This window comes from Augochlora pura, chromosome 9 (genome assembly GCF_028453695.1).
Source record: "Augochlora pura isolate Apur16 chromosome 9, APUR_v2.2.1, whole genome shotgun sequence".
Classification (NCBI taxonomy): Eukaryota; Metazoa; Arthropoda; class Insecta; order Hymenoptera; family Halictidae; genus Augochlora; species Augochlora pura.
This window is the reverse complement of record NC_135780.1, coordinates 2,552,332-2,580,322: the sequence shown is the minus strand read 5'-3', so window position 1 is coordinate 2,580,322 and position 27,991 is coordinate 2,552,332. Positions and strand designations below refer to the sequence as shown.

Sequence of the window (27,991 nt, the reverse complement as noted above, 5' to 3'; positions counted from 1 at the left end):
TGAGATTCTGGAAATAGTTTCTCATCAAATGTTCGGCTACTTTGATTTTTCGAAAGGTTTATAGAATAATGACGTTCGGTACTCATTTTACCAAGTCAATTCTAAAATCAGGAACAATGCAGTTTTTCCAAGATCGCACTGAATAGTATGAAAGTTCCCTCAACCTCGACATTACGATTCGCGAGCACCAAACGGGCGGAGGCATCCTCAAGGACCCCAGCCGGATACAAAATGGCGAGAGGCTCGAACACCCGTGGTCGGATATCTTCGGTGCAGGCCGCATGCGGCGATATCGCGCGGCGTGTTTACGTATCGGTGCTACCATACTCTTTCAAATTCCTACTATTTATATACTGACCCAGTAAACGTAGTAGTCAACAACGATATAGTAAATTTCGAAAGCGGGTCGTTCCACTTCCGTCGCTCAGCATCGACAATGCAGATGCGGCTGCCGTTCCGCGGGAGGAACCGTCCGATTGTGTAGCCCCAGTCGTCGTCGCCGTCGACGGGCGACGGGACCGTGGGAGGACGGGCGAGGAAGAGGGGGGGGGGCGGGAGGTGGTCCGCGGGGAACACGTAGAACGCGAGGAAGGTCAAGATATCGGAGGAAAAACCGTGGCGAGGGGGGGAGGGAGGGAGGGAGGGAGACACGCGACGTGATCCCGCATATCGTTTCGTCGAATAGTTTGAGGTCGCCGGTTCCTTTGGTCCCGAGCCATCGAGTTTGTAAACTCGAGAAACTTTCCGGATCAACAGCTGCCGCGGGACATCGATACGCGGAACTTCGGAATATGTTTCTTGTAACATTTATGATGCATCGGCTGCCTCGGACCCCGCGACCCGCCGATCTTTCACCAGCTTTCCCCTAGGAAGTCGTCCGATTCCGGCGCCCAGCGCGTTTCACTCTGCCGAAAGATCGGCGGGCTCTTTGTCCCTCTCGCGCGCCTAATGTCTGGACGAACGTTGATAGTTTACGACGGAACACGGTGTTCAGAGATTCGTAGTCTCGAGGTCGTGGGAATTCTTCTGAACCATCGGGCGAGAGCTCCTGTTTCGTTTTAGCTCTGGACTCGTGTTGACCTGAAATGTGATCTGATTAATGATTAACGATTATGACTCGGTAGTTATTATGTCTAATTACTGTTACTAATTTAGGACTAATTTGTAATAACTAAGGTTTCACAAATGATTTGTATTTACTCTTCGATGATCTCGTGCTTATTTTAAAACGTATTTTCCTTTCATTTCTTTTTTGACTTTCCAGATAGCATCGAATTTGAAATAAAAGTGTTTAAGTAAACTAAAACCTTTAACGTTTATAAACAAGTACAAATAGTAATCATTTTTCGAACAGTCAATCCATTTGGCAAACATCTTAGTTTTAAGAAAGTCACTGCGTTTTAAAAGCTGTTCGAATGCTTTTTGTTAGGGGTCGTATTTCTCTAATATAGTTGCTGCTACCTTCTATTCAACGTAAAAGGAAATCGATACATCGGTAAATTGATTTCTTTCGATGACTTTCGACGCGAATATGGAATGTAGCAATTGCTTGGTTTTAGTAAATGGCGATGAAATGACGATGCGCTTTGTTTCTGTTGCAGAACGAGAAGCTGGAGGTGAAACAGAAATGGGCCTCGCGGCTTCTAGGCAAGTTACGAAAAGATATCACGCAGGAGTACAGGGAGGACTTCGTGCTGAGTATCACGGGGAAGAGGCCAGCCATGTGTGTCCTCAGTAATCCTGATCAGAAGGGCAAAATGCGTCGGATCGATTGCCTGCGTCAGGCCGACAAGGTGCGGCTGATCACAGTCTCCCCGATCTACTTGCCTCGCTCCTATTTCCTGTATCAAAATTCCATTTAACGTCCCCTCCAAGATCTACTCGATTCTATAATTGCCGAACGATCAAACCGATCCAATTCTGTCACACTAATTGCAAACATGCGTTCTTTAACACGTTGAATGCCACGGGGGTCACCGGTGACCGGCACTGAACTTGGCAGTGACGCCATGGGGGCCACCGGTGACCGGCGCGCTCAGATTGATGAAAATATATATAATTTAAACAAATGACAATACTTATAATTTTTTTATTATTATCATCGTTGATGTAGTGGTGTGAGGAAATGAATGCCTCATAAAACATCTGAAAATAGTTTTATTTATACATGAAATATAGTTTTATTATGTGACATTATATGTATCGCATATAGATTATTCATCGTGGCGCCACGGACAATTCCTGTAAAATGGGCGTGGCATTCAACGTGTTAATCTACAAATAATATAGAAGAGCTTCCAGTTTTTATATTATTTCATAAATCATTATTACAAATAGTAGAAAACAGCTTCCAATTTTTATATTAGTTTACTAAAAATTACCAAATCTCTTGTGACCAATAAACGATTGAACGCAAATTAATTCATGAAATTCTTCTAAAAAATAATTGCGATCTATCACGGTTCTAATCCTCGTGATTATAATGAAACTGTACGGCGAGGGGTTAGAACGGGTTAAAAATCCGAGAAGCTCGGAAATTCGATGTTGTATTATCGCACGCGTTGTTCTCGCCTTACAAGCACGAATTGGGGTAGTTTCCCCCTCCCCGGAGAACCGTCGGCGATCAACTACCACTTTCTCGACGCCGTGTTCCGAGGATCTAAGCCCGTTCGAAGAGTCGGAAGGGACGGAAATCGGTGCGGTCGGTTGTTGCCGAGGTTTCCGGTGGTTCGATCGCCGGCCAATAACGAGCCTGTCCGTCCGTTGTTCCGCAGGTATGGAGGTTGGACCTGGTGATGGTGATCCTCTTCAAGGCAATTCCGTTGGAGTCGACGGACGGGGAACGGCTTGAGAAGACTGCGGAATGCGCTCAGCCGGGCCTCTGCGTCAACCCCTATCACATCAACGTCTCCGTCCGGGAACTCGATCTCTACCTCGCCAATTTTATCACCAGCCACGGTAAGCGATCGCCCGCGCAAGCAATCCCTCGATCACCGATTCCGTTCGCTAATTTTTTTCCCCGTCGCTCGAGGAGTCGCCTTCTTTCTCGAGACGAACGAATACTCGCCGCTCTTAGCGACCTCTCTATTGGTTTTCTAATTTAATACCGAACGCGAGAAGATCTTAGCGGTAGACTAATTTTTGAACGAATGCTTTATAGAAGGGTTTGTCACTAACAGCGTAATCGGCATAAAAATATACAAAGTGTCGCGTAACTGGTCGAGCGATTGGCAAGGGGATGATTTTATGTACAGAAATAAGTCGAAAAAGGAACAGTATTCGTTCATTCAAGGCTCCGTTATAGAGAGAAATTTTATTAAAGAAATAAATACTGTCACATAGTTCTCGTGATATTACAAGCTACTTCTTAAATGGAAAAATGTTAATCTTTCTTCTCGATTTATTATTTCACGTAGAGTCAGCCTCTGTCCGATTGTACCGCCGGTTTTATGACACTCGGTATAAGAATATGCATGTTTGTTGTTCAAACCCCCGATTGCATACTTGGTCGTTTGCTTAACAGACAAACAGTTGTTTAAACAAATACGATCTAACTCAGTCGTGAGAAACTGAGATCGAATAAAACTGCATTTCTTCTATCAACGATTCTAATAAATTCAGAAGATAGCAATGTACTGAAATTTTCATACACTTTGGTATTTTATCAAATTTATTTGATGATAAATTCGTAAAATTCATAGTCCACGTGTAATAAAAACTATTGAATGATATTTTCAAAATTCGAAAGACCGATCATGGAATTTTTATATCGCTTTTATATATTTTTATATTAAATGTTGGAACTAAGAGAAAAGCTGCGCGATCTTGGCCAACCAAGTATGCAGAGATCATCGGTAAAAATAAGGTTGTAGACGTAGAGTTAATCGACTTCCAGGCCGCTTCTTCTATCTAGCTGCTTTTTGGATCCGGATTGAAACACTGTGTGTGTGCGTGTGTGTGTGTGTACACTCGATCATGGGCGTCGCGGAGCGGGCTGGTGGCGCGCGTTTGTTTCAGCGTTCGGCTCATTCACTGTCGCCTGTCCGTCCATTCAAAGTGTCCGCGCTGCACTCGGCTTCGATTCAAAGTTTCTTGGAACGCTCTGCCAATTCCACCGGGCCCCCCATACAACAACGGGGCTGTGTTCATGGGCGCGCGGTTCGCGCCGTTTCCCGCCATTTTCCACCGGCCGTGCCGAAAACCCGACAAAGACCGAACCGTGTTCCCGCGCGATCCACATACATATAGATCCACGATTGGCAAGACCTTCGCGAGCCCGTCGAGGGATCGACATCAAGAATAGTCGATCTTGTCCACCGTCCAAGGTATTCGATCGTTTCGCGTTCCATGATCGACTTAAACCCCACCCCTGCCGCCTTTCTCGAGCCGGATTCTAGAGCAGATTCTCGATTAACCAACCCCCTTTTTCGTCGTCCATGGAAATTCAACGTTTCCGAATTTCGTGGCGAATGTTAGACAATTTTCCAAAAATTTTAGATCGATTTTTCTGTTGGTTTTGCGCTGTTTTATCATTGTAGTGATTTTACAGACGAGGTGTCCGAGATTTGTGATCGAAAGAGGGTAGGAACATTATTATAAGTTTACGATTAATTTCATCCATTTGTAAGTGAGACATCGAGTTCTAATCAAGGAAATGATGTTCCAGAATCTTTAAATTATATCCTGAAATTTTTGGGTGTCGATAGTATTGTTAGCCTTTTAGTGACAGCTTCTTAGACATACTCCATCGCTTAGGAGGGTTAAACACCTGAAGAAGATTTTTAAAGGATTCTTTCAGCTCCATCTCCTTTGAGAATGGATTTATAGATTCTCTATTAAATTCTCTATCAAACTCAGCCTGTTTTTCGTCATTGGCAGTAATTAAGCGATGAAGCATAAGTGATTTACAATTGGAAAGGATTTAAATAGTACTATACACACTTTAAACAATTAGGTCAGGGTTCTAAAAGATCCATTTAGTTCCATGTCGTTCCATAATGGATTCCAGATGAAATTCTGTATTAAAATCAACCAGTTTTTGCCATCGATTGCCCCTCCGAGGGATGAATCTTTTATCGAGGAGCAACGCGATAGGGGAGGTGGCCCGGGTGCGTTGATCGACCGTCTGATCGATCAGCTGGCAGAAGGCTGTCTCGCGACTGGCATGGTCCGCCGGTTCTTTCGTTCGTGTTTCATCGAACTCGGCTTCCACTGACTCAGTGGTAAAACACGTGATTTCCGTGCGCGCGTCCTGGCAAACCCAACCACCGGGCGACGACGAGCTCCGTTCCGCGACCGTAGAGAGGAGAACAACCACTGCTGGCTGTCGGTCCGGGCCCGGACGCACCGCCTTGGCAGCCGGCTTTCTAATGTTTACAGCCGGTTGACGCAAAAATTGGCGAGGCCTACCGCCGCCACCTACGAGAAAGAGAAAAAAACGCGCGGCTGCCAAGACATGGGGTAGGTTAGGCACTCTCTCCAGATGGCTCGGTTTCTTGATCTCTCATTCAGCTTCCAAGGTGGCGCCGCCGAACTATCGTGGCCGAGATCCCCTCGTATCTTTTGGATAACGAACACAAACTGTCACTGATGTCTTCTTCTTTTCTCGAATCGTCTGCTATTGCTGTGTCTTTACTGGTGATCGTTTGCATGCCAGCAATTACGGTTAGGAATTTATGTACTAGGTAGTATTTATTAATTGTCGAAGCTATTAAAGCTAGTACACTGTTCGTCTAAAAGTAATTTCGCTTAGTTTGCAATCGAGTTTCCATTAGACCAAAGCGCAAAATTCTGATCCTACGCAATCCTCGTTAAGAACCGCGACGTCTTTGATGTTCGACTGAATTCGTAGACGAGAGAGAGATCGTCGATTCGATACTCGATTTACTCGGATCACCGAGGAATATTCGGTCTGTCCGAGAAACGACGAAATTGGCGAAGTCGGCGGTCTCAGTCTAGGCCTCTGTCTCGACTGCGGTGGCGAGTTTGGCGGCCGAGCACGTGGCCGATTAATTCACAAAGGCCAGCCGGGAGAAGAAAGCTGGCCCGGTGTGTGCACGCGACGAACGATCAACATCATAAAAATTCCTGGCCCTCTGTAAATATACAACGTCGGCACCACAATAATATAAACTCGGTGGCTGCCAAGGCGTGCCGGATAGCGAAGACTCCCGGACCCTTTCGGATTATCCCGAGCGCGCGCGCGCGCGCCAGCGCTCATGCTCTACCGCTTTTGCGCTCTCGTACGAGGCGTGCGAGCGAGCGAGTCTGTGTGTCTTGGCTATGCTAAAAGTAGACACTTGCCTCCGTTCGGTTCGTTTCGACTGACCTAATAGACGGTATTATTATAGAAAGGAAGTACACCGGGACACACGGGGACCAGGGATGCCTAATATTTCAATCCCGGCCGCGTTCAATCGCACACCAGGAGACCCGTTGTCACGGTTAGGCGAACGATTCATCGCCCGCTTTAATATTCATACCTCTCTGTCGCGCGATTAGCCTCTTCCCGAATTAACGCGGCCCATGCCATCCCTTTAAAGCCGTTCCGGCGATGCTTTCTCTGAACACTGAACCAAAACGTGTCCTATTTTTTTAATATCTTTGCTATTTTTTAATATCTTTGCTATTTTTTAATATCTTTGGTATTTTTTAATATCTTTGGTATTTTTTATTTGACCGACGTCTGCGATGCTTCTTATTTGCATTGTCATCTTTAGTGCTTCTCCTTCGCACGATCATCTTTAATATTTCTTATTTGTAGGGCATCTTCGATGTATCTTATTTGTACGAACATTTCTGGCCTTTATTACATTTATGAACATTTTTATTATTTTTTATTCGTCGAATATCTTTGGTGTTTCTTCTTTTTATTTTATCTTTTTCCATTCTTTCTTCATACGAATATGTTCATTGATTTCCATCTGTACGACCACCTTTAGAGTGTCTTTTTCTATGCGACATTTTAATTTTTTCTCCTATAAATATTTTCATAGTGCCTTTTCACTACGTACATTTTTATAACATCCTTTTTCTATCATCATTTTAACAACGACTCTGCAGCACTAACATTTTTGTAAGATCTTTCTAACACATAGATTTTTATAAAGTCTTGACATAGGATTTTCACAATGTCTTATTAATTCGTATATTTCTATAACGTCTCTTTCGTATAATCGTTCTTGTGGCAACTATAATTTACGAATGGTTTTGAAAGATACATTCGCGCGAACTCGTTACTAAACACATTCGCGTACAGTGTTTCCTGTACAGATATTTTCGTGAATTCTGTTTCGGTGGGAATGCTCCCGTGGATATTCTTTTTTACGCGAACTTGCGCGTCGAATGGAACGTGTATACTTGGTGTCCACGTGGCACGGTTGATTCACCGCGGTGCGTTTGGAAACGCGACCAGAGGGACCCCGGTCTATTCCGGATAACCGGAGTCGCTTGGCCGGCTAAAACGGAGCTTTAGCTCGGGGAGAGCGAGCGGCGGTGGCATCGCGAAAATGCGATGTCCGAGAACGACACGCGTGGAGGCACCTGTCCTCTCCTCTAACACTTTCATAAGAGACGATGATACTTACGCAACTCGGACCGGCCGGGCGATATTTAGCTCTTAGGGCGAATACGCGCGCCGGACGAACTCCGTTCGACTCTCCGACGCCTTGCGAACTATTCGCCCCGCTTGCCCCTGCGATTTGCTGTGCTTACACGTCAACATCCGTGGAGAGGGTAAACAGTCGTCTGATAACTATGGTCGCTGCGAATCGGTGTCGAATCGGTCCATCATTCGAGCATCCCCGAGAGCAACACACTTATTTCAGTGACCGTCGATCGTCGATTTCTTCCGAAAGAAATTTTTATTCAAAGAAATTTTTATTCCAAGAAATTTTTATTCCAAGGTATTTTTGTTAAAAGTATTTACCTTCGAAACATTTGGTTCACTGTAGTTATTACAAACTGTATCTTGTTCGGCACGCGAGGGAAACAGATTCATCTGTCAACGCTTTAAGAAATGCAAAGATGCTTATCATTCTTCTCACTGCAAATTGCTTATTCCTGACACGAATTTTGAGTTCGTGAACGAGGATAAAATTTTTGTAATGAGCTTTTCAGATGCACAGGCTCGTAAAAAGGCTCGCGTCCTCGTCGGTGTGTCGTGCACACGAGCATGTGACCATGCGTGCCGATGTGTGCTCGCTCTATAAATAAATAGGCGACGGACATCTTGTAACACTCTCTCTCTCTCTCTCTCTCTCTCTCTCTTGCTCTCTCCCTCCCTCTCTCTCCCCTACTCTTTTTCAGCCACCGTGTGCTCGCTTATATGTTTGATTTTCATTCGTGCCGCAGCGAATACCTGAAATGAATATTCTGGTACCTCTGCCGACGGTCCGGAATCGGTACGAAGGGTCGGATAAATCGAAGAGTCCACGTACCTGTAATTAACCATCTCGTCACGCTTTGCTCTCGTCGACTTCTTCGTTCTCTTTTTTTTCGACACGCGAAAGGAAAATATGTTCCATCGCGTACAGTGTCTTCGACTAGATTGTCCTAGCGTAGAAGACGTTCTACGTGTTTGCGCGGTCGTGGAGGGCTATCGAGGGATGAAATTAGCATGAGCCACTGTTAAATGGAAAGAGGCGGCCTCTCGACGGTGTTATTGAAATTTATTAACACCCTGGTGGATCTAGGTTAATTATCTTGACCCCTTTGTGACGTTCGAAAGGGTGGAAATTGGGGGACGAAACGGATATTGATCGATATTAAATGAAACAAGAGGGTTAATTTCGCTAATGAAGTTTGTGTACGCCCGGATACGGCCTGGCCGGTGCTCCTGAAGGGGTAGTCACGGATTCTGACGAGTCCCCGCCGGTAATTGAATTCCCGAAGATCCGGGGCGCCTCCCTTTTATTTATCGCATCCCCAATTTTTCGTTACGATCCTGCTCTTCCCTTAATCCTCGGCAATTCATCTTATAGTCTTCGTCTTCGTACGAATCATTCTCTTAACCCTTTGTCGGACTGGCTAGAGTCTGACTCGTGATTGATATTTCTAATAACCTGGTTAGTATGAATGCCATTCCATTCGTTTTAGACAGAATAAAATTCTATTTTTCTTGTCATCAATATTTAAGCCTTTCAATGCCGGTTAAATCGTAAAAGTATGATAGAAGAACTATCTAATATTTCTATTATTTTTATGAAGTTACACGAGTACGATTCAGATAATATTAGCAGTAATAGTATTTTAATATTTGTAGTAACTGTAATATTTATTTTGTCCCTCAAGGGTTGAAATTTTTTAGAATTGTACTTGCTTTATATTAGCAATAGAATGAACCTGAATTACGTATCTGTATACTACACAATAAAATAAATAAAACGAGATAAAATCCATATTAACCTTTTGCACTCGGCGACATCATGGATATTACCTACCAGCGCTTATAAACGTTTATATTATTATATAGTATACGATATATATGTATATATAATATTGTTATAATAATATTCGATTTATATGAATTTCTAGATATCGAGAAATAGTTGCAAATCGCTAATAAACTTTAATGTTTAGTCATATACTAAAATTACGATGTCCCCTGAGAGGGGACAACCGAGTGCAAAGGGTTAATGTTACAAATCGTGTGATGTTGACGACATGACAAATTTTATACAATTTGTTACTACAATTCTCTTTTTCGTAGAAAGAAATGAATGAGAATCGAAAAAGTTCTAATCATAGCAAGTGAAGGAAATGTAACAGGGTAATAGAATCAGAATAATTCCGAGGCGAAATAAAAGAGCATCGGAGTCAATGAATCGGCCGTCGCGACGAAGGCGGCATCGAAAACAGCGAATTACCGGTTGCGAAACAGTATCCAAGATGGCATCGCGTGGGTCGTCCTTGACGAAGCTGACCGGGGTTCTCCTCGGAGATCGGCGTCGCTTATGGACCGCATGGTGTCAACAGATCTCTCTCCGGTCTCTATTATTGTTCCAAGACCGTCCGCGCGTATCTATCGGAGCTCTGAAAATTGCTGCGTCGCCGCACGCACCTGTCGACCACCGGCAGACTAATTTTGCCGGTGTGTACCCTCGGGACCGGGGATCCTCCTCGGCGTCGCGCGCCGCAGCGTTGTGTCGCAATTAATTTGCCGAGGAAACGATGCCGGTTGCGCAAAATCCATCGTCGCGACCATTTTGGAGGCGATTTTCATCGCGCGTCACGAAACCGCCGGACCTGTCTCCCCCGAATTTTCCTCATTATTTATGCGCACTGCCAACGCGGGCGCGCGCGCGCGCGCGCCTCGAGAACCATTTCACGAACCGATGGAAATAGAGCACCTTGAGTAAACAAACTCTATATACCCGCAAATCATTCCATCAATTTAAAAAGCCGTCGGCTAAGTAGCCGGTCCGCTGTCAGCCGCCGCTAAAAATATTCGCCCCCGGCTCGATATTAATTAAACGTTGTCGCGGTGCAGTTTCAAAATCGTCCGGAATCTAGAGGCTCCGCGAAATATATATATCTTAGAAGTATCGTTATTTGACAGTCTAAAATTAACGGTTTCCTGCGGAAGCTGTTTACTCGATCGCCTCTCCGACTTCACCTGCGGGTTCCATCGCGTTCTGGGAGGTAACTAAGCTGGAGTCGCTCTACTACCCCTTTTCAAAAAGTATTCGCTCACCTCGGAGAACTTGGAAACTTTCTTCAAATTGGACCGAAATACTTGAATTTGGTTTAAGTATTAAAAGGACTAGTTTACTTGTGCAATGACTAAAATGTTTGTTCACTTTTTCATTTTGCCACCACTCGAAATGAGAAAATAGAAATAGAAAAATTCAAGTCATTTAGCTAGGTTTGATAACTTTGAATATGTGTATATAATAATTTAATAGATTTCTTAATTTAAACATATGTTGTAATAGAAATGGCGAAATATTTTTAAGTAAAACTAACCTCCACATTGTTATAGAGCAATAATCGTCGATCATTTTTAATGATCGGTCGGTATTCGATTAATCCAATATTATTCCTATTATTATTATAATAAAGTTATCACGTGTGAAAAGCTGTTCGAATATTTTATCGCCATGGTTCGTGCATTCAGATTTTGATTGGACGATTACGAGCGATGCTTCTATTTCGATCAAAGAAATTGCATCACAATGATGTTCCGTCGCGCTGCGTTCTGTTTCGCAGAAGTTCGAACAGAAGCGAAACTGTCAACCGAATTTATGCGATAGATCGCGATCCAACGATCGACTGTTTCTTCGCGACAGTTCGAGAGCGTTCCGAGGTCGATGGAACGGAGGTTCGAGAAGTTCGAGGTTCAAAAAGAGAGATGCAAGGCGGCCATAAGGAGGACTTATCGTTCGAACGGCGATATAAAGGTTGAGTCGCAATTAAAAATAACCCGCCGAGTGAACGTATGTTTGTTAACGTCTATTTATAATCGCCGGCAGGTTTTCTGCGACGAGAGAGAGAGAGACTCGCGGGCCCGTTGTTCGACGGCCATTGTGAAACGCTTTTCTTTTCTTCCCACGATTTCCCATCCGCGAACCGACCGCTGCTCGATCCGATCCAACCCCCCGGGCCACGCGCTCCCCCTCGAGCGAATTCCGTCGTGGAACTTGAACGGGCGTTCCGGGCTCTCGTGTATTTCGGTGGTATGTTGCGCAATGAGATTTGCGTAAGGTTACCGCGATATAAAACACCGTGTGACAGCGAAGGTGAGGATCGCCCGCGAAGGGGAACGCCGTTTCCCGAAAAGTACGCCGGAAACGCTCGATCTCTCGTCGCGAGAACTCCTCGCGAAATTTATGGAAACGCTGAAGACGCGGAGACGCCCGGCGGAAACGACCGGTCCGCGTTTCGTTTGCCTGAACAAGTTTTCTACCAAGATCTCGAGAGATTGTATTTTCAGAGGGTTCGAATATTTCCAACAATTTTTCGGAATCTATTTAGACTTTTTGGAGACCGAGATTTCTGGCAAAAATTACTTAGGCTTCTCGTATGGAGTCATTTTAATTTCACTTTTACGTGTCTGAAGGATTATATTCTTAAAGAGTGTGAATATTTCGGGGAATTTTTCGGAATTTTTATCCGCAAGAGTGATCGATTATTGTCGAATGGAGTAGTTTTAATTTAATAATATCAATCATTGTATTGAACGATAGCTTAAACGATAGCAGAGTGTCTGACAGATGAGTACGAGTTGAGAAAATAATGAGAAAGAGTTTATAGTGATTAACATTAACTGGTAAACGGCTGAGATTATGGTGGTAACCATAGTGGAATTTTTTCTCTGAAATTCGGAGGACCGAGGGAAGTGGAATGTAATCTTATTGGCTAGAGAACATAGCGTCCTCGATGCAAGGACACCGAGTGCTTAATCGACTAACATTTTCGGTGTGGTTTGCTGTTTCAGAGGTCCTAAACGGCATCTGCAACGCGAGCAAGGAGGAAGAGAGGCGGCGAAAAGGTAAAACTCTTCTACTCTCTTTGCAAAAGACACGCGAAACTGTCTCTATAGCATCTCGCTGTAATCCAACGCCATAGCACCTATCGAACCTTGCCAGTTCGATCGGTTCCGCTGTCTTCGACAGAAGTTCAAATTGAACACGAGAAACAAAGCAAAAAAAAAAAGATATAAAATAGTATAAAAGAACGAAACTAATCTTACGGACGATTAAAGATGGCGGACTGGGTTCTGTTCCCAGGTGCAGGCTACCACGAACTATATAACGGTGTTGTCTGCAATGACACGATCCTTGCGACAGGTGTCTTCAGCTCGAAGGAGCTCTGGATGCTTTCAAAAGGTACGACGAATCTCTCATATCCCACTAATTTCGAACGAAAAAAAAAGAAAACCGGCGTCTGTCTCTTTATCTATTTATCTATATATCTATCTGTCTATCTTTCTCCTTCTCTTTTATCGCGAGCGCGTACTCCGTTTTGCATGAAAGAAAAAAGTCTCTTAGGATATCGAAAGTCTCCAGTCTATGGTCCGATTACGAGAATCAATGAATTACCGAAAAAAAAAAGAAAAAAATAAATGAAAGAAACGTACAGCAAAACGTTCGAACTGCAAAAAGAACAATGACAAAAGAAAGAAAATAAAAAAAAAAAAAAGAACAGTAAAGAGAACAGTATTCGATTAGAATCGCGTTTCACGGATGCTTTCGAAAGGTAATCAATAAATCGATATCTGGAGAACCTTTTGAAAGCATCCTTTTCAGACGCACGAGCCGAGATCCGCCGGATAAATAACCAGTTGAATTACAGAGAATGAATTTTTGATTATCGAGGACGCTCGTTCGTTTTGATGGGCCCCCGGGTTTTATCGTCGGGAACGTCGACGGCGAACGAACAGCGTATTTTTAGAGGTGGAATGCGATTCGCGGCTCCGCCACTTGACAGTTATCCTTCCGACGTGCCCCGGGACCACTTCACGCTCGTCTTTCGATATCGAGGACCTGACGAATGACCGGCACGCTTCCGTTCCTATGCAGATCTCGACATTCTCGAGCGATATCTCTCGCGGAATGCGATTCAGGGGCCACATATCGTTTCTTCGAAATTCCCCTACGAAATTGATCGCCGCGCGGCGGCCCGGAAATCTCGGTGCCAGCTTCTTCAATGGCTCGAAACTGTTCCGGAGAATCTGCTCGCTTTCCCGGTTCGGGCACCTCCGGTACCGGTTTGGGCACCGTGCTTCGATTATCGCTCGTCTTCGATTGTTTTGGTACGAACAGGTACTTCTGGTTATTCTAAAACTACTTTGTTCATTATTGTGACAATTTAGGTACTTTTTCAGCAATTTGAAAAGTGCAGGCGCATTCTGGCACCCCTATTTTTCGAATCTATAATAGTTTTGGTATGTCAGGTACTTCGGGTACTTGACTCTGTTAATTATTTCAACACGTCAGGTACTCTTCTAGCAAGATTGATATGTTAGGTGTCTGTGCTGCTTCATAATTAGTACTCTTAAAAATTTGGACGATCTCCTATATGGTTTTCGGAATCCATAGAATGCTTTTTGAAATATGTTCGTTAGGTATAGTACTTTCGATATTTTGTCAGGGTTATATTATTTTCTATAGCGTTGGACCAGACACTCATCGTTTCTTAGTTGAAACTAGCTTCTCCCAAGTAAGACCAAACGGCCACGAATGAGACATTATTTCAAAAATTGTGAATCTATGTGTAATTAAATTGTACTTGGTTCGTAACTATATCATGTATAACAATCACGCGGTATCTCTAGCCTGTATCAGTTCACTTGAGTCCAAGAAGCACTTTTCAAGAAATTTAAAGTAGAGCAAGTAAACGTACGAGAAAATTGACGCTACGCATTCTTCTAATAAAAGAACCGATTTTTCGAATGTTAAAATTCAAAATCAGTTATCTTGTCCTAAAAAGAAGTGTCTCGTTCACGTCAGTACAGCTTGGGCCTTCATTCTATTTAAAATCGTTTGTTCCATGGTAAAATTAATGTCGGCAGAAAAATCTCTGGAATTTGCTTTTAACCATTGAAAAAACGTCAGTGAAATTGCCGAAGTCGCTTTCAGTAGTGAAAACTACCGAAGTCCGCCAACACGGCACAGTAATTGGCTCCCCTGGCCGATCCTAATCCCGTCGGTCGGCCCTAATCTCCGAGCGGAGAGAGCAGATCAGGTGCGAGCGGCGCGGCGCGGCGCGTCCGCGTTGCTCCTCGCGTATTCGCCGGCATTTACTATTTCCGGTAATTCCAGCCGGAGAAATATCGTTTCCCAATAGCATCGCGGGCTCGGCCCGATGTATCTATGCTAGAGATCAGGTTTTAAGCCGATCTCCTTTAGGAACGGGGAGGGAGCGAGGATCGTGGCACGCGTGCATCGCCACTAAATGGAATAATAGGGCAGGGGAGCGCGTATCGAGAAGCGGCGCGAGCCTCGACGTATGCATCTCCTCCTCCTCCTCCTCCTCTTCCTCTTCCTCCCTCCTTCCGCCTCGTTCTCCCGACCCCCGTTCGCCACCACCACCCTTCTCCTCCTCCTCCTCCTCCTTTTGCCATCCTCCCATTCCCCTGTAATCCCCTCCGCGTCACCGTGGCAGGAGATTAGTATGCAACCCGGTGTATTAATAGACGGGGAACAATGCTCACGGCCTCAGAGACTGCTGAGAGAGCCTCGCAGCCTCTCTTTCTCCCGAGTCTCCGCGTCTCCGCGTCCTCTCCCATCCCCATCCCCCTCCCGGTCCCGCAACCTTCCCGCAGCCGCCGTGTCCTCCTCTCGGCCCGACCCGGCTGCGTCCTACCCGCACCGTCCGATCCTTGCATCTCGATTCCCACGTCATTTCTTAATTTCTTCCCTCTTTTTAGCACAGAATGCTGCTCCGCTGAGAGCATCGCTGACTTAGGCAGCCTCGCGTGTATACCTTACGAGGGTGGTCGCATCGATTCCAAGCTGTTTCCTCATCTCGTTTCTTCGTTCTTCTTCTTCTTCTTCCTCGGTTCTTCCTCAGCTTTCGTATTTCATTGCTGCGCGTTTCCCTGAAAGGGATTTCCTGACGGATTATTATCGAATTTAGAATTATCAATCTAGACTGTATTTGTTGCTGTCCAAAGATCTTAGTGCGTCGCCAAAAACAAATTTGAATCATTTAATCCAGTTTTAGAAAAAGTTATACAGTTTCTCAAGTGTCTTTACCCATACAGTTGCCACTGTATTTCTCTTTTTAATATCCTCCACACATTAAAATTATTGGGACATGATTCTTACATTATTCTAATGCCTTCTGTTTGGTTAACTGAACGGCTATTTATTTTATTTAATCGACTAGGCTGGAATAATCAAACGACGACTTGAGACACCGACCATTGACATGTCGCCCTGCGAGGGTTAATAAACGATCCAAGTCAATGCTCCTCGTAAAGGGGTCCACCTGGTAACGACGAGACTCTATGGCCGCGCGGCAACCATCGCGATGAGGGAAGGTCCCCATAAACACGGGTCCGTGCGCCGGTCCGTTTTATGGGTACACGATGATCCTTGGTTAAGTGAATTGCTCGGGAGCGTCTCTACTCGTGGCACGTCCTCCAGCTTGTTTACCAGCGCCATAACTTTCGGCTAAGTGCTCGCCGAGGGAGCTAGCGGGTTCTTCATCTTGATTAGAATCTCTCAGCCGGCCTTTCATATTTCACATTTCGGGTACGACTCGATCCAATCTAAACCGCGACCTCAAAAATTCATCGGGACTCACTCCTTGCCCCGTCCCCGTCGCGATTCCGCTCCGAAAGTCTCGCGAACTTCGAGGGATCGGGAACTTTAACCTGTTAACCGGGAAATTCAATTTCCGACAACTCATTTCGCGACGGGGGTTGGGATTTCTTTCTTCGCGGCGACAAGTTAGATTGTCGCGCTTAAAGTTATTTTAAACGGTCGCTTTCCATTCGTTGATTATCCATTCCGACGACGTATTTTATGAAATATTTTTGCTAAATAAATATTCTAAATGAATATGTTAAATACACGTATACGGATATTTTGCGGTGGCTTCGTTTTAACTCTTTACAGACGAATTCATTTTAAAAGATTTCAAAGTCCACGATAGTTTTTCTGATCTGTTATTTTAAGTCTTGCGGCTCCTACAGCAGTTCTAAGTTAAAAATAAATAATTTAATCATTTTTAATCATGATAGAATACAATTTTTAATAGTGCTTTAGCGTCGCCACTCGTCTGCAAAGTGTTAAACCAGTTCATCCGCGTCCCGAGCGGCGGGGGTGCGACTTCGCTTCGCACCCTCGTTCTCCCGCGTTTCCACAATTTTCTCTAGAGAGCCTAGGGAATTTTCAGGTCGGTCTAGGGAGAAAGGGTGGCCCGGCTCCTCGTTCGGAAACAATTTCTCCGCGATCGGGGGCCGACGTTTTTCCATCACGGCTCTCCTCGAGCTATGGAGCCGCCTCGCAGAGGGTTAACCATCCGTATTCAGCCGCCACCCTCCTCCCCCCCCCCACCCCCCCCCGCCCCCAACCCGCCACCGAATTTTCCCGGAGATTCTCGCAAAGTTCCTGGTCGCCGGCCGAGAGAGAGTGTCCCTCTCGCAGAATAAAAATTCCTGAATCACCGGCCCGGCGCCGCCGTGCGCGATTTTCGACGAATTTTTTCCGTTCCCGGCCGCCATCCGCCCCCTCGCTCTCTCTCCCTCTCTCTCTCTCTCTCGCTCTCTCTATTTCTCCGACTCGCTCGCTCGCTCTCCTTTCTCCTCTATTTTTTTTTCTTTTTTGTCAACAATGCGACGTGACACACGTACGGGGAAAACGGCGGCCGTGTGCACGGGGCGCAACGGCGGCGGCACGTTGCATGTGTGCATGCGAGCGCGCGCGCGCGCGCGGGGGAACCGAGGGAAAAGGGTGGAAGAGAGGCCCGCAGGGTGGGTGTGTGCCGCGCGCCCGGTATTTTCCGGGGCTTTTTTTCCGGCCGATGTTCGGAGCCACGTAGAGCTCCGGATAAAAAGGGGTGCAATTTCCGCGGGGACGCGCGCGGCCCTGGATGATGTGAAATAGAGAAGAATATCCTGTCGGTGGCGTGACGTGCAAGACGGGCCATAATAGAAACACGCTGCTGCTGCACACCACCCCGAGGGGGCTGCGGATCTCTCTCTCTCTCTCTCTCTCTCTCTTTCTCTCTGTTATGGAATTCGAAAGGGGGGTTGGAAAACGGCACGTACGGCCAGAATTAGAACCTGTGGACCATCGAAATTTCATTTTAACCTTTTAGATACGGCAGGATTTTTTCGCAAATAAAGTTTTTCGTAACTAAATTACGATTTTCTCTTAATATATATTTTTTCCGGATATCTGCATATAGTACTAATAACATATATTCTTTTCTTAATATATTGTATATACACAATTTCACTTGAATTGTTTGCTTTAATAAATAATAAAACAATTGAGTAAAGCACGAGCCATTCGCGAAAGCCACTATAGTGGCGTGTAGTATCTAAAAGGTTAAGGCACGACGGACTCTTCTTCAAATGCCACCCCTTGCATACTGTGCCCTCACAATAATTTTCCTTGTATTTTAACCCTTAGCACTCGAATGGAGAATCCAAAAGAATTTTTATATTATCAATTTCTAGATTTATAAATGTGTTATTTGATGTGTATAAATGCACTTTCTCAGACTAAATCGGAATACTGCCAGTCGGAAAAATTGTACTAAATATACAGTTAAAATTGTTTCAAGTCGCAAAAGATACATAAAATTTAACCTGCAACTTTCGCAACCGAATAAAAGCATTACAAATTAAAGAAATACAATTACAGTTCTTCTAATTATGGAAATAAAATTATATAGTAAACTTTGTAAGATCTATAAAACCTGGGAAATGACTTCCTAAATTTCTGAATATGGTTTCACGTGTTTTCGACGATCGCTAGAAACAGTCCTATATATTTCGTTAAATATTTCGCGTAGTATATTCGTACAATATAGATATATTAATCTATCTCCTCCCCGGTCTTTGATTTCTCGTGTGAAATTACTAAATGATCTCGCAGAAAGGCATCGAACTGTTTCCGGTATCGAAGCACGGTACGCGACGATCATTAACCCGTTCCGCAGCGCATTTCCCCGGGATGCACCGCGGCCGCAGAAAATGACGAGGCCGGTCCGCGAGAAAAAAAAGAACGAAACGTACAAATTGATCGACCATTTCAAAACATCACCCTCGCCGAAAGGAATTGCGATTCGGGAATCGTATCAAAGCCATTTTCTGGGGGGATGGGGACGCGGGCCGGATCCGTCGGAGCGGAAGGGAAAAAGTGGATGGGCGGTGGCGGGGGCGGGGCGGCGGGGCGGCGGCGGTTGAAAAAACGTTGGAAAAAGAAGAGCGGCGAACGGCCGAGGGCGCACCTGTACCACGATGGATCCGCGTCAGCATCCGGAACCCGGTTAGAACTCCGTCGAGCCGAATAAATATCCGTGTGCTCCCGCCGAGACCGGTTTTCGAACTAATTCTGTAATTGGGACCTCGGCGACGGGGCTCGGCCGGGCCTCGGGATCGAGGACAAAACCGCTTCCCCCAATTGAATCTTTCGACAATGCTCTCGCCGTCTTATTTGTCTTCTTTTTTTCTCTTTTTCTTTTTTTCTATCGATGATCCTGGAACGGACAGCCTTTCAGACGATAATTCTTTCCCTTTCAGATGTATCGGGGTTAGGAATTTCCAGTCTGTCGTTTTTTCCTCTCTAGCTCCGGGGCGGGCCTCGATCTTTCGAAGCCACCGGCAAGAACGCCGTTTCCTTCCGTTCTCGCGTACTTCTGTCTTACAGAATCAACCCCCGCATTGTTCCGACCACCCCCCTCCCCCCTCCTACGATCTTCTTTCCAGGAATCCGCGGACGGTGCTACGGTTCTCGGTTCTGCATTCGATCGTCTTCGAGGAATCGATCGATCCGCAGGAATTCTGCGCTTCTCTCTTCTTTCCGCTCGAGTTCTCCTAATTTCCGAAGTTCCGCGCGGGGAACGGAACTTGTCTTAGACAATCGGTCGCGAACGGTAGCGATCCCTTGGATCCTTTGGAATTATCTAATCTCTGAAACGGGTGGATTGTTTTAGACTGTTTTCAACCTTTACTATATTATTCCTTCGATGTATCGAACGTACATGTATATTGAAATGATCCGCTTTCGCTGGTACCAAACTCAAACTTCTAGCCGTTTGTTAAGCACGAGGAAATTTAGTATAGGCAGAAATGTAACGTGTGTAGTTACTTTGTCTTTGAAGGAGGAAAACTTCGACGCCACCTCGGTTATTTATTTTTTTAGCAGTAAAGTAAAATTTTTACGATTTTTAGAGCAGTCTATGAGGTGACTCAAAATTGGTTTGCATCTGCGAGATTATTACATAAGTAATTTCCATAGTAAATGTCGCCTCCCCTATTATTACATTATGAATTGACTGCGGATTTTACGGAGAATAAAAATTGTCTGCAGCAATTTCAAGGAATAGATACCAAACAGCTAATTCGTTCTTTAATCAGCTGAAAATATTACTTCGACGATGCTTTTAATTTTTACGCTATTTTAAGTTGTAACTGGTCAATTTCAAATGTATAAAATCTGCAATTTAATTATAAAACCGATTGTCCTATTTTCATGCGACCTTTATAGTAATTTTTGTCAGAGTCGTCGCGTTGAAACTCGAAGAGTACCGCGAACACTCGATCGCATAAAATTCCAAAACATCGCCTCGACAACGAAGAAGGGGTTGAAATAACTTTTCGAGCGCCGTGCTCGAGAACAATGTCTCCGCGCGGCCGATGTCCAAGGTCTCCAAAAAAAGAAAAAGGCGAGAGAAAGAAAAACGAAACGATCCGCGTGTATATATTTTCCTCTATTCCGGGGTTATGTCTCCGCAAAGTCAGCCCTTTGTCTTTCAGGGACGATCGTTCCGCGCTCGCCCCCCCCCCCCCCCCCCCCCCCCCCCCCCCCCCCCCCTGGCGAGAATTTAAATTACCCGTCACGGAAACGGAATAGTTTCTCGGGCCGCTGCCACCATTCCGGACATAAAATTACTAGACCGGTCCGCGAGAAATACAATCGTCGTTGCCGCGTAAATTACTGGCGGGCCAAAGAAGTCAGGAAGATATTTCTGGGGAGAGGGGGGGGGGTGGGGTTGGAGGCGGCTCGAGGAGAGGGTTGGCCGGTAGGCCGGCAGGGAAGGTTGAAGGGAGGACGAGAAGGGGAAGGGGGGGGTCGCTCGGTGGACAGCCCTCGCGTCGTGAGGTCTCGCGATCCCCGGAGTGTCTCTAGCAGAGAGGACGCAGGGTTTACGAGCGAGTTGCTTACACAGGATGCAAATTCTACGGCACTAGCTCAACCTAATTGGTCGTTGACCGTCGTGCACGGTGGATCCCTATATTTACGCGTCGCCAACTGCGACAAACTGGAATCCTATTATTTTACGGGGCCGCTGATTCAGCGGAACGTGTAACTGGAGCGTATTCTAATGGCCGGCCGGCGATTAATTAACCGATCCCTCACCAGGACCGACGCTGTTCGCCCAAGATCGTTCCCCGCGACAAGGCTGGAGAGTCGCTTTCGATTTCGCGAACGGTTTTTTTTTTCCGAACGGATCCTTCTCTCAACCCCTTGCACCGCAATTTCATTCACGACTGCGTTCATTAGCGTTTCGTTCGCCTTAAACCTTTCCCCGATTAAACCAGGCGTTTTTTTCTCTTAAATTTCGATCAAGTTTAATTTAAATTTCGAGGAAATAAGTAATATTTGTATTCAGTGTTTGAAATCTTCATGGCCAAAGTCTGACTCGTTATTCCAGTGCAAGGGGTTGGAGAACAGTGTGTCCGAGCTACTAGTTTAGTAAGTTTTAACGCTAGAATTATCGGACAGTATCGAATATCTTGTACGAACATTTATTCTTAAAATATCCTAATATCGGAACGATCTATTCTCAAATAATTTAATTCTATTGGGCGATTATGTATTTAAATAAGGCAATGGTTAGACAACAGAATATTCTAGAAATAAATGTTCAGATACGACAGCCTCTGCAGCATTATAATTGAAATTATACGAACTATGAGCAAATCTAATCTTGTCATGGCCACGATATCGTGCTCAGGGTTCTGTAATTCTAGCGTTGAACCGCGTTGCATCGAAGCTTCCCGTTTCCTTCGATCAGCTCTCAGGCCTCAACAGAACTCTATCTAAACCAGCTTCGGAGAAATCGCTAGCCAACGATCCGTCGCTAGTTCGAGTATAGAGCCGCGGTTCGGAAAGTTTTCATAGGGGAGGGGGGGTTGGGGTTGGAAAAGTTTGGCGGAAAGAATTGCGAAGGGATGGGGAAGCTTTCTCGGTGCGAACCGCGCGGAAGTGCGATTTCCACGGGGGAATCGGGACCGCGACGCGAGCGCGTACTAAAAGACGACGATGACGACGGCCACGGCGACGGGCACGACGACTGCGACGACTGCGACGACTTCGAAGAGGACGACGAGGAGGAGCCGGATGACGTACGAACGCGCGAGGATCCGTAACCGCTAATGTGTGTCTGGTTTCAGCGTCCATACTGCATGACCTCAGCGACATGCAGCCTCAAATAAACGCGATCAAAATAGAGCACCCGCCGTACTACTGCAGCAGCTACACCCCTCCGTCCGCAGCCACGGCCGCGGATCATGCTCAGCCAGCGGCTAGCTTCAGTGAGTTTCAAAACCTCTACGTTCGCCCTTATTTTTAGTGGTCGCGCACGCTGTCACCCGGTTCCGCGGCGACGAGCCGCTGCAGCTGCAAGCTCGGCGACGCGACACTCGCAACGATGCGACGCTGCGACGCTGCAACGCTACCACGCGCTGCGTGTCGCGTCCCGATACATCGCGGAGCCGGATCACTGGCTTGTTGCGGGATTAATTTACAACGGAACGCTCAGATTTCCAGCGCGCGCGCTATTCGGTTAATGGGATTTGGAACGGTACGAAGGTCGTATGCTTGGAGTCCGGGGTTTGGGAATGCGATACTTTCCGACTTGCAGCGCTGAGACTCTGTCAGCTGTGATACGGAAGCTTCGGAATCGAAGGAAGCTTATTTTCAAAGCTGAGAGTTGATTTGGTCGGGATGGTTTTAAAAATCAGTTCTCAGCTTGGAAATGCTTTGATTTCGAGTCTCAGCGCTGAGAATCTGTGATTTATGATGCAAAATATTTCTAATGGAAATGGATAGAATTTCGAGGCTGGGAGTCTTTGCAGTTTCTTGCACAAGCGACTTTCTGTGACTCTCGGCGCTAAAAATCCGTTAGTTGCGATCTGGTAAAACTTATGGCAAGAATACATTAACTCCCAAACCGAAGAGTTAAAATATTACGGACAACAATGCTTCTAAGAAATAAAATTCGAATCCTTGGCACAACGACGCGAATTATTGCGATTCCCAGCGGCGAGACCCAATGCATTGCGACTTTGAAGTCTGAGAATCGACGCAGCGAACTCTTACTCGTCGAGAGCGAAGAAGTCGCAACACGGAGCTCGGACAATCGACGCGTTGTGATCCCGGGCTTTGAGAATCAGGCCGTTGTGATTCGAATGGCAGAGCGATCAACACGTCTTGAAGCCGGTAACCGCGGGAAACCGAGACAATGTAATTCCCCAGCGTCTGGAAAGCACGGGCCTGTCTTGTCTAAAAGCGTCGGCCGATCACAACGCGTTGCGATCCGAAGCTGCGGAGATCAACAAATCGTTACTTCAAACGCCAAGAAGTCTAACGCGTTGTGATTCGAAGGAATCTAAATCCGCTGCCAGCCGGGTAACATGAAACGTTTCCGAATCGTTGCGTTGTGATTTCCCAGCGCAGCGGCGCGAATCGAACGCGTCACAAAAGCGATGCATCGGGACGCCGACGCTTCTCTCTCTCTCTCTCTCTCTATCTGTCTGTTTCTCTCTCTATTCCTCTCGCTCTCTCTCTCTCTCGCGCGCGCTCTCTCCTTGTACCTCGACCGCGCAGAGACCTTGTTTACCGGCCGCCGTTTGCGAAACCATGATTTTACAGTATTTTTATCCTTTTTTCCGGCGCGACACTAAAATTAACCCATCCGAGGACACTTATCGCTATGCGGAATCGCCGGCTGCGACACAGACCATCCATTCAGAGCGCCATAGTCGCCCGGTTGCACAATAGTTTAGCGACTGTAAAAATAAATTTGTTGCACGGAAACTGCGAAACTTCGATCAGGAAACGAGTCGAGTCTTCGCGTCAGAATTTATTCCATTCTGCCTCGCCGTCGGTCTCCTATTTCCCTCGAGTGAAACGGCGCGTGTCAGATACGCGAAATGCAGTTCTTTCAGAAGTAGATTAAGAAATTCTTTGTTCTCCTCGGAATGTTGTTCGATTCGTTTCGGATCTTGTTCTCGTAGATCGTTAACGAAGTGTTTACTTTAACATTTTGGCAGACACGTCGCACGTATTTTTACGCTAACGGATCGTATCTTCGGAATTTTATACGAAACGCGAGACGCGAGAACGATGATAACGTTGTTCTCACGTTACAGCACGATTTTTCAATTTTATATTGATTTTGTGGAATGCTTTAATTCTACGCGACTTTTGTGGTCGCTGGTGTAGCATTCAATGTGTTAACAAGTCGCTGAAAGTCTCAGGAATTTCAAGAATCCCAAAGGAATTTGCGGACACTATTTTGCTATAACTAATGAAGGAGGTACTGTTGTATCAAATAGAAGCTCTATTCGTCGGGAGCTCTATTCGTAGATGATCGAAGTGCCGATAGAATACGATTTCTTGACATTCATTTTCAACACGATTTTCTTTCCTTCGCAACAAAACACGGCATTTGCTTTAGCAATTATTTTAATTAGTGTTTGTTGGTCGTAATGTTAGTATTTGTTGGTCGTAATGTTAGTATTTGTTGGTCGTAGTATTAGTATTTGTTGGTCGCGAGAAGGTAATGTAGAACAATCCGGGCCGATGAATCGATGCTCGCGCGTAGCGGTTGAATCGACTCTAGCCGCGCACAGGCCGGTTTAAGTAACAAATTTGCAGCGGTCAGAGGTTGGACGTTTTTTGTCCCCGGGTTCAATCTCATCCGGCGGCTTATCGGAGCGTCCTTTGTTATCGGGATCTACTTTGCTCAGCGTTCTATAGATCATTTTCCCTATATTTCTCCCTTTCCGTTCCTCTATTTTCTTTCTATTCTCCGTCGGCCTCCCTTTATCACGCCCTCACCCCCCCGGGTTTTCCACCCCCGGGCCGAGGCCCGGCCCACACCTCCCCAACCCCCACCCCTCCCCCCGCTCTGCCCTCGCCCCTCTTAACTCTTTCATCGATCAAACGATAACCCCCGCCGGAACGGAAGTCACTGGATGGAGATGAAAAAGAGGAATAACTTCCGGATGGCGGAGGCTTTTCCCGAAAAAAAGAGCACAGAGAGAGAGAGAGAGAGAGGGGGAGAGAGAGGGAGAGGGAGAAAATGTGACCGGTACTCTCGAGAGTCCGCTAGAAAAGTGTTTCCCGCGCTAATTTCGACGGCTGACGAGATTACCCTGTTTTTCCTTTGGGAAACCTCCGCGCCCTTTACGAGCCGAGTAAGGATTTCCTGCTCATTTCGTTCGTCCCATCGTTTTTCGAAACGGAGAGTCGCGTTTCAAAGTGATTATCTTGAACGAATATTCTCTTTCGCGATATCAAACGCTCTCCGAATCGTCCGGAGCACGAATAGGGGCAGGAAATAGAGCTCTTACTTATGAGATACTCGGATATCTGTCTGACTCTCTGGGTGAGATACCCAGGTAGACAAAGACGTCACAGGCAACCCCAGGTGTTTCATAAGATATACGAGATATATAAAATACAAGTGGAAATAAAACTGCGTGCAATTGATGAAAATTAACCCTTTGCACACGAAGCCATTTTAATTGTAATTCTAAAACAAGTTCTCCGACATATAGCATTTCTATTTTATATGACAAAATGTATTTTATGCATACGAAATTGAATCTTGTAACTCGTGCAACAACGGTGATACTTTTAATAATTTTTGAAATCAAATGTTTCATAATATAAAAATTATTTTGGAACGTTCTGCAACAATTCTAGTGGTGTCTCAGAGTCACTACTGGGGTGCAAAGGGTTAAAATTCCGACGGTTAAGGGTAAAAAAGTAAAAAGGGTAAAAAGGGAAAATCTGACGGTTTGTAAATTGAACGGTGGAAATAACATGATAAAATCTTTCAATTTTGTTTTCAAATTTGATGCAATAGTTCACTGCCAGAAAATGTTGATTTAATAATATTATTAGTTCGAAAATCAAAATTTAATGCGGTATATAATCGAAATACAGAATTTAATTTACTTGAGTATTTAACACGTTCTATGCCGAGCTATTTTTACTCGACTCCTTCACTCTAGTCATTTGTTCTCTCACTAAAACTAGCTATATTATCTGTAATTATTAATAATTGTATATAATAATAAAACAAATTCATTACGATCTATTCTTGTGGTGGAAATTAATTCTTTAATTCTAGATTTGTTATAATCTATTTTTGTGTACTGTGTGTTATGTACCATCGATGGTACACGTGGCACGGGATGCGTTAAATAAGAGTTATCGAAAGATAAATTATCTTTTAAAATAAACCTTTGCATATTATTTTACCGTAATATTTCCACCGTGCAATTTTTTCGTCATCAAATTGGAACTTTCGTCACAGTTTTACGCGGCTCTATTGTCTCGTTCGTTTCACGTATCTCAAATATCTTGCGAGAGTATCAGGCTGCGCTGAACATTCTTCCGTGTCTCCCAATAACCGGCTATCCCATGGGTATCCCATAGGTTCGATTGGAACCATCAGCCTTAGCAGGCGGCTCCGAGGGTCGCGCGTGAACCGCTCCCCCCGAAAAAAAACAGCAATGAGGCGAGCGAACGAGCTAGCGAACTTCGCGATTCCGCGCGGGGGAATACATTAATGGAATAATTGCACAACGGCGGCGGCGGCGGCGCATAAATTCCCGCAAGATAGCAAGAAATAAAAACGAGAAGGAACAGGATAGATAGCGTTGGTCGGGTGGCGAGGATACGGGACAGGGGGTAGGCGGGGAGGGGGGATTGAAGTGGAAGCTCGATCAGACCCAGGGCCGAAAAGTTTTGACTTTATGCTATTTCAGAGGGGCTCGGAGGGAGGGAGGGTACAGGGAGGGAGGGGTGGTGGTCGCGATGGGGGTGGGGCCAACGACGCCGGATAGACGGAATTTACGGACAGAATAAAATGACCACTTTCTCAAGCAAAATATACACGGAGAAAAATTCCGGCAATAAGCATGCCTGGACCACGGCCAACCGCATTCTCCGTGCTCCCTTTTTATCATACATACGTTGCCTTTATGGCGGCGTAGGCGTAAGAGAGGCACACAGGCGGCGGCGGCGGGGGAGGGGGGGGGGGGGGGGGGGGGGTTGGGAGGCCGAGCGAGCGAGCAGAGGGTGAGGGGGCGGAACGGTTGATTGACTGTATTGTCGTTAAATTAACGGCTGACGTAAATATCAGCCGGCGAACGAAACTAATTTTACGAGCGTGAAACGACCCGACGCGGCGCGGCGCGCACCGTCGCCGCCGCTTGTTCTACGCGGCGCGCATTCGTAAATCCGTTTGGTCAAGATGCTACTCCCCGCTGCGCGCTGTATCTCGCCGAAAGAGATCGCCCTTCTTCCGGGATTAACGCCTCTAGCCTTGGGGAGCGGTTCTGTGCCAAGGACACCCCGGGATTGTCCAGTCGATTGATCTTTAGCTCGTACACTCGGATTGCGAACGGATCGCCTTGATGCGGCTCGCCTAATCGCTGGAAATCCGCCTTTCGAGTTTACGCGCCATCTCGGCCGCGTTTACCTTCGGTCCGGCTTCGTCTGGAAAACTATTAGCCGCGATACCTTTTTTATGAAAACAACCATACTTTAACGATTCGTTTTGATGGTGAAATCGGCGATAAATGCGTCGTTAACCGTCGGACTGTTTTTTCAATTGACAATACTTCACGATATTGACGATGTTTAGAACAATTCCGAGATTTATTCAGCGATATATTTTAACCCTTTGCACGCGAAGCGATCTTAACTGGAAATCTGAAATCATTTCTCCGGCTTCTAATATTTCCATTTTATGTAACAAAATGCATTCTCTGCATATGAAATTGATTCTCGGGGTTTATATAACATTTACACGCTTTCAACCATTTTTTCAATCTAAGCATCGACGATATCTATCAAAATAATTTTGGTACCTGTTACAACAATTTCAATGGCGCCGCGGAGTCGCCACTCTAGTTCAAAGGGTTAATACATATTGTCCTGTTGTTTCGAAGGTAACAACAATTGATTTCACTTGTTTTCTTTCTGCTTCTTTTAACCAATTAGCTGCGTCGATATGTTTAGAAAATAAATTTTGTTACGCGTTTTATCGATCATACTGTGTATAA

At 45.6% G+C, this 27,991-nt stretch overlaps 1 protein-coding gene across 2 annotated transcripts in view; it reads left to right on the top strand.

Annotated features, from left to right (window-relative positions):
- Positions 1-27,991, top strand: part of Nfi (Nuclear factor I) — a 103,465-nt gene that overhangs the window by 48,542 nt on the left and 26,932 nt on the right. For both annotated transcript variants that reach the window (XM_078190215.1, XM_078190214.1), the window contains exons 3-7: positions 1,602-1,793; positions 2,775-2,958; positions 12,437-12,490; positions 12,729-12,827; positions 22,079-22,219. In XM_078190215.1, coding sequence (XP_078046341.1) covers positions 1,602-1,793; positions 2,775-2,958; positions 12,437-12,490; positions 12,729-12,827; positions 22,079-22,219 — 670 coding nt within the window. The remainder of the gene's footprint in view (positions 1-1,601; positions 1,794-2,774; positions 2,959-12,436; positions 12,491-12,728; positions 12,828-22,078; positions 22,220-27,991) is intronic.